Raw genomic sequence first — 13,091 nt, 5'->3', positions numbered from 1 at the left:
CTGTGAGCTACACGCAAACTCATTTTATTTTTTAGTTTGAAACAAGGTCTTACTAAGTTGATGAGAGCCTTGCTAACTTAGGAGGCTGGCTGTGGACCTTTGATCTTCCTGTCTTAGCCTCCTAAGTCCTGAGATTACGAGTGTGGGCTACCACGCCCAGCTTCATATACTATTAAAACAAACTTTTGTAGTGTGTGCTAAGGAAATCTCTAATTTGTGAAGCTATATTGATCAAAAACAGCATTATAAGAAAAGGTGTTATAAGTAATTTCTTTGGCACCAGTGGCATTAATATTAGTCTGTATAAGATTAATTCTCAAAGGTCAGGTGTTCAGATTAGTTACATTACATTTCCCTACTGGTGTCACCAAAAAGGTAACTATGGATTAGTGTGATAAATCAACCCCCAAATTCCAATTTAGATGTTCTTAGCCACTTTCAGTAGCTCTTACCATATTTGTTATATCTTGGCAAGAAAGAGATGGCATATATGAAAGGGTGATTAAAGAGAAGTTGCTGAAGGGACTATATATAAGGTGTGTGCAGCATTAAGGGAGACCAACAAAATATAGTGTGACACCTGAGGCTAATGGCTAGCAACAGTGGGAGACTTTTATCCCAGGTTTGAAGGGACAGGGTGTGAAGAGCAGGGGCAGTTGCCAGGTCCTACATGAGGCATTTGCTCACAGGAACTGAGGCCTTTAGTAGGTGAATACAGGTGCCACCAGTGAGGCTAGTGGGGAAGGGCTGTTGATAATGAACACTCCCATCTCTCGCTAATGGTTCCTAGTGCCTAAACACAAGCCTCTGTTGATGGAGTCCCAGGTCAGCCTCTGAGGGTACAGGGCTGGATAGGGACAGGAAGAATGGGTTTGATGGACAAATAGAGACAGTCCAGCTCAGGATCCTACTGTTTCTGGCTCTAGAATGAAGTCCATGCTATATTTTTAAATTTTTTTTATTGGTACATTATAGTCATACATCTTAATGGAGTTTAAGATGGTAGAGGCATACATGCACACATCACCCAATTAGCTCTTCCCCAATTCCCATCCCGTTCCCTCCCCATTTCTCCTTCTCATGTTTAGCTTAATGATTGACTTTGATATGTTTGTTAATGTACATCATGTACATTAGAGAATTTCTTTCTTCTCCTGTCTCAGGTCGCCTTATTTGCTCATCTATAGTATTTTCTTCTTCGTCTAGAGTTTGTCCTATGACCCATTTTCTCCCTAGCTTCCATTAATCTCACTTAGCATAATGTCCTCCAGTTCCATTCATTTCCCTGTAAATGACATAATTGTGTGTGTTTTTTTTTAATGGCTGAGTAGAATTCCATTGTATACATATCCCATAGTTACATAATTCATTCATCTGTTTCTGGACATCTTGGCTGGTTCCATAGTTTGGCAATTGAGAATTGTACAACTATGAACATATACACACATGCATTAGTTTGGTATCATCGAAACACAACAACAAATGCTGGCGAGGATGTGAAGTGGGAACTCTAATACATTGTTAGTGGGATTGTAAATTAGTGCAAACACTTTGGAAAACAGAAGAATGGGAACTTATCATATGATCCAGCAATACCACTTCTTTTGGTATCTACCCCAAAGAATGGAGTCCATGCTATTTCTTCTTCTTTTTTTTTAAATACTTTTTATTTGGGAAACAGGGTCTCTTAAGCCAGCGCGGCTGGCTTTGAACCTGCGCGATCCTCCTGTCTCCAGCACCCAAGCGCGGGGATTACAAGCGTGCGCCACCATGCCTGGCGGAGTCCATGCTATTTCTACAGTAACACCATTCCTACTACTACTGATCTTTCACACTTATTTTTTTGGAAATAACACTTAATGATTTTTTCTTTGTTTATTTGTTTACTATTTTCTGTAGAGTGGAGGAGATGTTTTGTTTGTAGATAATTTCATTACTACTATATAATTGGTAAGAATCAAAGCATAATATTTTCAAGTTCTGGTTAAAAGGTGGGGATACCGTACACTAGGGCGAGCAGCCTAATCTTCTAACCTCTGTTGCTTTTTTAACATAGAAAAGGGAGAAACGGTAGTTAGGAGAGAATGAAAGATCTCAGAGATTAGAATTTCTCTTCTTCAGAAATTTTCACCCCAAGAATCTCAGAGTACACTCAGGGTTACTTTTCACCTAGTTTTTCAGGCATGTACAATGTTTTGCTAATTAGAGTTTATATTTTAACAAGCATATTGCATTTGAAATGAATTACATATACTTAATGTGACTAATCTGTCTCTTTCAGAAATAGTTGTTGCTGAAAGTGTAGTTGTTATAAAGAAATTACTGCAAATGCAACCTGCACAACATGGTGAAATTATTAAACACATGGCCAAACTCTTGGACAGTATCACTGTGAGTATCTACACAGAGATGTTTTGCTGAGTTCTACTGAATTTTACTTAGTAAATTGTGTGTTTGTGTGTGTGTGTGTGTGTGTAAATTTATTTTTTTGTGGGTCTGGGGATGAAACCCAGGGGCATTCAACCTCCAAGCTACACCCCCTGCCCTATTTTTTATTCTTTATTTTGAAACTGGTTCTCACTGAGTTGCAGAGGGCCTCACTAAGTAGCTGAGGCTTTCCGTGAATCGCGTTCCTCCAGTCTCAGCCTCCCGGATGCTGGGATTACAAGCGTGCGCCACCACACCCGGCGTAAATTATATTTTGTTAAAATAAATGGTCATCCTCAAATGTAGTGGTTAAGGGATTGAGGTCTGAATTCAAACTCTGGTTCCAAAATTTCATACTGTTCTGGAGGGAATTACAGATGTAAAAAGAGTAAAGGATAGAATGAACACTGCAGTATTGTGTTGGAATTGGAGAGAGCAGTGTGGTCTTTGTGGGTTTTGAGAGAGAGAGAGAGAGAGAGAGAGAGAGAGAGAGAGAGAGAGAGTGTGTGTTGTCTAACCTCATATGTCGTTTTTAATATATAAATAGCTGTCTTCCAGTGCTCTCTTTTGACAAGGCCTAGAAACAGCAGTACTTCAGTATCAATAACTATACCATGTGCTGATGTCTTGTTTTATTATTGTGATATAATTTCATATCATAATGTATATGTTTTGAATTATATAATTCACTAGGCTTTGGTATACTTATAAGGCTATACAATTATCACCACTATGTAATCGTAAAACTTTTTTTTCACCCCTAGAGAGAGGGAAGAAATCATACCTGAAACTCCCACTCTGTCCTTCACTCTATCCATTAGCCACCACTAATCTACTCTCTTTATGATTTTACATGTTGTGAATATTTTATGTAAATGGAATCATAATATGTGACCTTTTGTTTTTGGCTTCTTTAGCTTGTTTTTAAGGTTCGTGCAATTGTAGGATATAGTTCTTCATTCTTTTTCATGGTAGATCTTCTATACTTAATGGAACCAGGACTTAGAGAAATGACTGATGGGATATGTAGGCTAAGGAAAGGATAAAAAGAACTTGGACCTTCTCGTTGGCCCCAAAACAAAACAAAACAAAAATCAGAGAAGTGCCGATAGAAACATGTCAAGGGACACAAGAGCCAACTTGAAAGAAGTGTAGGGTTCTCACTGGCTAATTATAGCAGTAGAATAAATGATAAAGAATTCATGTAAGAATCTGTAAATACCCACTGGAATGAATAGAAAAATAAAAGTAGTTTTTCCTTACAATTCAAAACAATAATTATAGAAGAAATTATATAATTAGAATATCATCTTTTGAGCTGGGTGTGGTGGGGTATACCTATAATCCCAGCACTTGGGAGGCTGAGACTGAAGAATCACATCACGAGTTAGAAGCTGGGTTTGGGAATTTACTGAGACTCTTTTTTGGGGGGGTGGTACTGGGGGTAGAACCCAGGGGCTTTCTACCTTCGGGCTATACTCCCATACCTATTTTATATTTTATTTGGAAACAGGGTCTCACTAAGTTGCTAAGAGCCTCACTAAGTAGCTGAGGCTGGCTTCGGACCTGTGCGATCCTTCTGTCTCAGCCTCCCAAGCACAGGGATTACAAGCATGCGCCACCACGCCCGGCTCTGAGACTCTTTTTTAAAATAAAATCTTAACAGGGTATGTGTGTAGGGGGATGTAGCTCAGTGGTAGAGTGTCCCTGGGTATAATACCCAATACCACCACTATCCCCTCCCACATATAGACCATATGCCAACCAGATGCTAAAATGAGTGGATGAAAATTTGAAAAATAATAAGATATTTGCACAATATATCCTCATAAGCTATTCTTAATTACAAGGGTAAAAATAGTAACTTACAATAGGAAACTCGGTCGACAGTACCTGAATCAAATGAACATTGTTAACAGTGCCATTATTGGAATCATGTACTTTCTGATGTGATACATTAAAAAAAAAAACCCTCAGCATTAGGACTGCTGTGTTCTTGCCTACAGTGAGTGAATATAATTGTTAGGAAGCATTAAGACAAGCCGTGGTGAAGGTATGCCACAGCAAAGCTGAGCTGTTCTCTTTTAAAATACAGCATTATGTAATGCAGAGAAAATCTCCGCAGTATTTTTGATCAAACAAGACTAAAAGGACATGAGAATACTACTATATAGCATACAGTTTAGGGTTTTATTTTGCTTGAAAGGATATCATAGGAGTTCACAGAAGTTTAAAATATGTAGATTAGACAATATTGATTCAGTATTTAGTTTCCTGATTTTAAAATGATTTTGCTGTGATTATGTAAGAACATTTTTTTTTTTTTTTTGTGGTACTGGGGTTCCTGGAAGCCCTTCTACCTCCGGCCTACACTCCCAGACCTATTTTATACTTTTTATTTGGAAACAGGGTCTCTTAAGCCAGTACGTCTGGCTTCATCCTCCTGTCTCGCCTCCCAAGCGTGGGGATTACAAGCGTGCACCACCACGCCTGGCCGAGCTTTTTTTTTTTTTTTTTTTTTTTTTTTTTTTTTTAAGGACGTTTACATGGAAATATTTTGGGGTTTAAGGCAGCATGTCTACAACTTACTTTTTTTTAATTAAGTAAACTAAGTGCTAAGTGTATGTGTCTGCACATACAGTAAAATATTCACATTTGACATTGTAACAATCATAAGATCCTTCTCTAAGCAACAACTAATGAACAAACACAGGAAACTCCAGATGGTTAAAGATCAATATTAAGGATATCTAATAAGCTTATGCAAGTACATGTATATATTTACACATATAGCAAAATATAAAATGATAAATTAGGAATACCTAATAAAAATTCTAAATGTAAACTCTTGAAAATAAAGGGGTATAATATAAGGAATTGAAATAAACTAAAACTGTAAGTACAGATTCATCTTGGGAATATTGGGGATGGGTAGAGACAGAGGTCAGAATAGAACTTGGAAGGTCCCATGGGAAGAAGAGAGTGGAGGCGACAAAAACAAGAATGAAAACAAAAGCTTTGCTATTAGCCAGGCAAATGCTTTCTTATAGAACTATATAGCAAAGCTTGGTTTTAATTTTTTTTATTAAATGTTAACCATTAATGAAATTCAAGATTATGGTGAGAATTTCAAATTTGCAAGAAGAAAAAAAAAGAAACATCAATTTGACCAAACCAGAAGGAAAAAAAGCCACTAAAACAGATGTAAACTAAATCATAAATTTTAAAATAATTAAAAGATGAAGAAGTAAAATCATATATGTCTTACTCTGAATATGAATGGACTGTGTTCTCTGTCTCATTTGAAAGATAAACTTTCCTTAAAGGACTTCCGGGAAGATGGCGACCGAGAAAAGCGGGGCTTAAGAGTCCCGCTAACAACCAATCTCCATTACCACAAAAAGAGCGCCTTTCATAGCCAGAAAACACCATCACCAGAAAAACAAAAAAAACCACCAGGCTCCAGAGAGAAAGCGGACTGAGAACAGAGCTCAGACCACAGAGGAGACACACGCACCCGAGGACGCGGCAGCAGCGCCATACTGCCGGCGGCAGCGGCGAACTCAATGGACGGCTACAGCAAGCCAGGTGAGCCGCTGCGGAACAGCCAGGCGGGATCTTTCAGCGCAGACAGCATTTAAAGCTCCCAGTGGCTGAGCTCAGCACATGCTGAAGGGATTCAGAGTGGAAATCAAAACCAGAGAAGAAAAAATACGCCAGCCTCATGGCCGAGGGCGTGGCAGAGGCGCCATATTGCCACCGGCGGCGGCAGCAGCAGTGAATTCACCGAGTCCAGTACAGCTACATCTACGTACTCAAGAACAGTGAGTCAAATTGCGGGCCACAGAGGAGAAATCCCAGTACTGTACTCCCTGGGACTTGACCCAGTGGGGGAGTGGCGGTGGCAGAGATATCACACCATAGGAGAACGTGCAACCTGGCACCCCCCATAGTCTAAAGCAGCCTCTATTGACTCCCTGGGTCGGAGACTCTGTGATACAACCCAGTAAAGGAGTAGTGGGGTCAGAGATACTACAGACTCGAGATCCAGAGCACCTTAAGCGAAGTCATAGTGACCCAAGGGAAGAACCCAGAGAAGGCACAAACCTCCGAAATCATGGGAAAGAGGAATAACACTGGAGTAATGAATGTGCACAACCCCACAACATCAGAACCTGATAAAACAGAAAATCAGAGATTTCTAGAAGATCAAATCAGGAAAATAACTGTAGAAATAATAGAGGTGCTTCGAAAAGAACTCAGAGAGAGCCAAAAAGAGATAAAGGATGCAATTAATGAAGTAAAGGCCTCAATTCAAGGCACAAACAACCGATTAGACCACATGGGGAACAGAATCTCGCTCTTAGAAGATGAGCAATCCAAAAATGAATGCATAGTTTCTAATCTAGAAAAAAATATCCAACAGCAGGAATCTGAAATTGAAGAAATATGGGCCCATCTTAAGAGAGCTAACCTAAGAATAATTGGAATAGAGGAGGGAAAAGAAAGTGATACCAAAGGGATCAACAATCTCTTCAAGGAAGTAATAGCAGAAAATTTTCCAAATATAGAGCAAGAGGTTGATACACAGATCCAGGAAACTTATAGAACTCCCTTTAGACAGGATCGGAGAAGAGGATCCCCACGCCATATAATTGTCAAAATGACCAATGTGGAAGCCAAGCAGAGAATCTTAAAGGCAACAAAAACAAAGGGCCAAGTGACATTCAGAGGCAAACCAATTAGAATCACTCCAGACTTCCCACACCAAGTCATGAGAGCCAGAAGGGCTTGGAGTAACATATTCCAAACTCTGAAAGAAAACAACTTCCAGCCAAAAATTTCCTATCCAGCAAAACTTTCTATCAAATTAGATGGAGAAATAAGAAGCTTCCATGACAAACAGAAACTGAAGGAATTTATGTCTTCAAAACCAGCGCTAGAGAAAATACTCAAAGAGATTAACTACAAAGAAGAAATAGGTAACACTCACCAGAACCAGAGAAACAAGAGTTTCCATCCAACAGACAACTAAGATTGGTTATCTGTGGAGATTCATTATTTATGTTAGTCTTTTACCTATCTCTAAGTTGTATTGTTTGCCTTTATTGTTGTTAATTTTTAGGATTTCTAGTTGGAATATTAATATACCTTCAGATTTAGCATTTGGAAATATTTTATCCAATTCTATTAGTAACTTTTAACTCTGTTTACATTGTCTTTGGATATACAATATTTTCTTTTATTTTTTAGGGAGTTTGTATATTCTTTTGTTGCCTGTGCCATTGAAATCATATCCAAGAAATCACTGCCAATTTCAATGTTGTGAGGTTTTATGACCCAGATTTTCTCCTAAAAGTTTATAGTCTTAAGATTTATATTTAGGTCTTTTATCTATTTTGAGTTAATACTTGTATATGGGATTAGGTAAAGGTCCAATTTTATTCTTTTCCATGTAATTATTATTTTTCAACAATATTTAGTTAAAAGATTATCATTTCCACCACCAAATGTTCGTGGAAACCTTGTCAAAAATAACTTGACAATATAGGGAAGAATTTAGCTCTAGGCTTGTATTTAACTCCAATGGTCTATATATCTGCCTTTAGAACAGTACTACACTGTTTCAATTATTGTAGCTTTATATGGTTTGAAATCAGAAAATATATATCTGCTAGCTTTGTTCTTTTTCAAGATCGTTTTGGGTATCTAGAATTCATATTCCATATTAGGATAGATTTTTTTCTGAAAAATAAATATATAAATATATGATAGTTTCACCTAAAAAAACAGAAAAAAATATGCTCTAGTAAGAAAGAAAGCAAAAAGGAATATTGAAATGCTATCTTTAAATCATCAAATGCTTGGTATCAGACAAATGAAACTGTTATGTGAGATTATCATTTTTAATTTTGGATAAATTGCTATAATACTAGATGTCAACCACTAAGCCAAGCATGGGAAGGAGGGATGGGGAGAGAATGGGGTGGGGATCGGGTGGGGGCTGACTGGGCGATGTGTGCATGTATGTCTACAAAAGTTTGTATCCCACTATGATGTATGAATACAGTGCACCAATAAAATAAAATTAAAAATAAAAAAAAAAAAAAGAAAGATAAACTTTCAAGTTGGAATGAAAACTTAAGCTCTAACTACTGGCCATGTATAATTAAAACACTTTAATCAAATGATAAAGATTGAAAATAAGAAAGCAGAGGAAGATAGTAAACAAATATGGACAAGATAGAGACATTTAGAGTTAAGTAAAAGCACCCAACAAGATTAAAAGGAACATTAAAACAAGAAGTGGCTAATTTACAAAGAAACTTACATTAGAGATTGGGGAGTCAGATATAAAAGTAAAAATTACAGGGTAAGAAGAAATTGATAAATATACTTATTATGGGTAACCTTAATATACTGTATCATTATAGATTCCTGGTAGACAGAAAGTAAATAATCGGGCAAAAAAAAAAAAAAAACAACTAGTAAATATTGGTAAACCTATCTCTTGAACAGAATGTCGGGCGCAGTGACGACTCTTACACGATCTTCCTCAAGCAGTTTTATTACCCCAGGTTCTTATACAGTTCCCGTTCCTCTTTAATGCTCTCTCAACGCCCTCTCAGGTAAAAACAACATCAGTCTTCTATCCTCTCCCTCATCACTCCACCAACCCTCCTTCTGGCACTCTATGTGTCTGCTGCAGCACACACCGGTCACAGTGGTGGCTTTGTGAACATGTCCGTCCCAGCTCGGAGCCTGGAGCAGTCCGCCAAGGAACTGCTCTTCCTGTCCACCAACCCTCTTCGCTCGCCCGCTAGGGCTTGCGCGCTTTTTAACCTTCTCCTGGGCGGGCAGGTGGTAGCACGAGGCGCTGCGTCACTAATCATCCGTAAGGCGCCTGATAGGGCTCACTGCGCAGGCTCAGGGCACCGCCAGCCTCGTGAGCCTCGTGACTTGGCTGCAAGCCCAGGCGCCATCTTGAGTCCACACTGGCAACAAGCCTGGGTGCCACCTCGGTCCTGCCGAGTGGGCCCCGACAACAGAAAACACCCATTTTTAGGGGGATAGCCATTGAATGTTTTTTAAAAATCAAGAATTTATTTGGATATAAATAAAAACCTAGATTTTACTTTTAATCTTATACAGTAAAATTAGATTTATGTAATTTTAAAGAGTAATTTAAACAAAAAACCTCAAAAACAACAACAAAAAACTATAGTTTTAGGTCAAGAAAAAAGTTTAAATAATACACGCAGGCTTACCATAAAATCTAGAAAAAGAAAATGCTTTATTCCAAAACATGTGTGATACTGCTAACGTAGCAAATATCACCATTTTACAGTGAGAGATGGAAAATGAGTATGTTATTTTTCTCTAGGAAATTTGAAAAAGAACATTGATACAGCATAAAAGCCTGAGGAGAGAGTTCATAGTTGATTTTGCAACATAGACTATAAAAAAGAAAGTAGAAACTAATTCCAACTTTGAGAAAATGAAAAGCTGCTGCTGAATTAAATTGTTACCACTTATCTACCAAATCTGAGGAAGCTGAAGTGCTTGAAACAAGAGGTGAAGACAGTTTGTTGTGAAAAACTCTGAAAAACAGAATTGGAGGCAGAAGTTACCCCAGTGAAACATGATGAGGAGTCTAGCAGACATAGTGAGAGAGTCAGGAAAGAGAAGGACTCAAACCCCCAGAATCTCATTGTCTAGTGCAGAGAGCTATTCACTTAAGAACAACAGCCAAACCACAGCCATGTGGAAAAGCAGAAGCCAGGCTTTTTTTTTAACTGAGGAAGTGTCTCTAAATTTGTAAGCCTTAAATGAGACCTCCGTCTTCCTGAGTCTCCTCCTCTTTCATCCTCACACCCAGTAGTGATGTCTTAAACCACAACACTTTCAGAAGGAGTATGACCAGTGTCAAAGGACACGAGGACAATATTGAGCATTGTTTTCCTTCAGTGGCTGAGCCACTTTATCAGAACAGAGTCCTCAGCCTGTCCATCCCCTAATAGGAGGTGGTGTGTGGGGAACAGAGGTGGTAGCCAGACTTCTCCCACTCTTGGTCACCTTGCCTGCCCATAAAATGAGGTGAAAGAAAGTGGGAAAATGGCTCAGCATGCATGAGTGCAGGAACAGGCCCGAGAATGGCCTGCACCTTCCTGGGCAAGCCTGGCTCTTGGGGAAACAGCAGGGGCAGCAAGGGAGCCATTGCAGTGTGGTAGGAGAAGAGGGGACAATGGAATACCCTTCATTTGATTGCATGAGGTTTGTTGAGATGAAATTGTCAGCCTCCATGATACACATGATGAATCTATGGCCAGAGCCAGTCTTCTTGGCATACTGGCCAGCGTTCTTCCTCGCTTATCACACTCACTTTGTCTCTGATTAATGGTCCAGTGTGAATTCTGGATTCAGACTAACAAGCAAGGAAATGTTGGCAGGCTTCTTACCCCCTTTATTACTCTGGTTTCCTCATATGTCAAGTGGGATAATGTCCAGTTTTAGTGATAATCGAGAAATTATGGTAAGTTTTCAAAAACAGGCCCTGGCAAATCGTAACACCTTACTAAATGTTAGCTATTTAATTTTGAAAAAGAAAGTGTAGATTTTATCATATTCAGAATTTACTTTTTTAGTGGGTCTGGGGATGGAACCAAGGGGCATTTGACCTCCAAGCTACACCCCCTGCCCTATTTTTTATTCTTTATTTTGAAACAGGGTCTCACTAAGTTGCAGAGGGCCTCACTAAGTAGCTGAGGCTGTATGAGAACTGTGATCCTCCAGTCTCAGCCTCCCGAATTCTGGGATTACAAGTGTGCGTCACCACGCCCAGCTATCATATTCAGAGTTTAAGTTTACTGACTAGTTAATAAGCAGCATAGTTGAAAACATAAAAAACTTAAAATGTATCCTAATTTTTTAATTCATTCAAATTGAGTAGATTTATGTCTATGGGATAGTCAGTACATGTGTTTTGGTTGTGTATATTTTATTCTTTGGTGTGTCCTTTATTTGTAGTACCCATTGCTTTTGAATTTAAAGCTCTTTGAGAATAAAAGGCATTACTACCTGAGGATTGCTCTAATAGGATTTCACAGAATGTTTAATGGGACAGGTGGAGATTTCACATCATAAAAGGAGACTTTGGAGATGTTATTCTGTAAATACTACTGAGAATATTAAACTGGCTCTTGATGTCCTCCTTGCCCAGTGCCACACTGGACACCTGCCATTTCACAGGTTACCCTCCCTTCTACCACCCTAATGCAATACAGGCTTAACTTTTAATGCATAATGAGTCCGGATACACAATATTGGATCTGATTTTTTCTTGGTATGCAGTTTATTTAGGTTTCTACTGATTTAGCCTTTGACAAATTTAAGTAAATAAATTTGATGTTTTTGCAGGATTTACTTAGACGGTTGGACTGTGCAGTGAGATGGCATTGAAGCACAGTGGCTTTTAAATTGAGCTGCTTACAGAGTGATCTGTAAAATTTTTCTAGATATCTTTCTATAACTGCTGTGGTGCACTAGGGTGTGTGTGTGTGTGTGTGTGTGTGTGTGTGTGTGTGTGTAGGCAAGTTAATGGCTTAAAATGGCAGTAGAAACTGTTCTAGTGGAAGGTTTGAAAAGTAAGTGCACTTAACCACTTGCTCAAGGCATTTGGAATAAAGACTCAGGCAGTGCCATTTATAGTCCAGTTTGTCTTTGAGAGTATTGAAGAGCAGAGATCCACGAGAGTATTATATCATACGTATGACTGTGTACGTGTATGTATGTGCATGTTTGTGCACCCACAGGCCTGTCTGGGTGTGTTTATTAGTTTGGTTTTAGTTTAGTGTTTCTGTTTGTTCTGTGGTTGATTCTTTTGTTCCTGTAGCTAATTATCAATTTTTTCTTGTTGCTTCACATCTTTGATAATAGTGGCTATGTACTCGTACATTTGAGAGAGGGGGCTGAAATCTGAAAAATCTTAGGATTCTGATTGTAGCAAAATGCACAAAAATGTCGACTCTGCCAATTTCCTGAGTTTTTAAATAAAATACCATTATCAACAATTTGGTATAAATATGTGTGTATTGATACTCTTTGTTAGGAATTTTTCAAGCCAGGTGTGGTGGTGCAAGCTTGTAATCCTAGTACTTGGGAAGCTGAGACAGGAGGATCGTAGTTTCGAAGACAGCCGTCACAACTTAGACCCTGCTTCCAAATAAATAATATCGGGCTGGGGCTTGGACTTAGAATGTCTCTGGGTTCAAGCCCCAGGACTCCCCAAAAATTGTTTTCTTAGGTTTATAAAATATTAACTACTGGGGAATTCAGTAGCTTGTTCCTAGAAACTTCTAAATGTTATTCTGTCTACACTGCTACCACCATGAGATTTTCATTGAAGTAATAAGATTGGTTGACTTTTAATTCTTCCAAAGAGTAGTATTTTGTTTTGTTTTATTTTATTTTATTTGTGGTACTGGTGTGGAACCCAGGGGATTTTCTACCTCCAGGCTATACTCACAGACCTATTTTATACTATTTGGAAACTGAGTTTCACTAAGTTGCTGAGAGCCTCACTAAGTAGCTGAGGCTGGCTTCAAACCTGCGCGATCCTTCTGTCTCAGCCTCCCAAGCACTGGGATTAAAATGTGCACCACCAT

At 38.7% G+C, this 13,091-nt stretch overlaps 1 protein-coding gene across 2 annotated transcripts in view; it reads left to right on the top strand.

Annotated features, from left to right (window-relative positions):
* AP3B1 (adaptor related protein complex 3 subunit beta 1) overlaps positions 1-13,091 on the top strand; it is a gene marked incomplete at its 3' end in the record, with an annotated part of 261,404 nt that overhangs the window by 124,734 nt on the left and 123,579 nt on the right. For both annotated transcript variants that reach the window (XM_080711376.1, XM_080711377.1), the window contains exon 14: positions 2,282-2,391. In XM_080711376.1, the coding sequence (XP_080567502.1) occupies positions 2,282-2,391 (110 nt within the window). The remainder of the gene's footprint in view (positions 1-2,281; positions 2,392-13,091) is intronic.

Source organism: Muscardinus avellanarius (genome assembly GCF_963383645.1).
Source record: "Muscardinus avellanarius genome assembly, chromosome: 1".
NCBI lineage: Eukaryota > Metazoa > Chordata > Mammalia > Rodentia > Gliridae > Muscardinus > Muscardinus avellanarius.
This window is presented reverse-complemented; position numbering and strand designations above follow the sequence as displayed.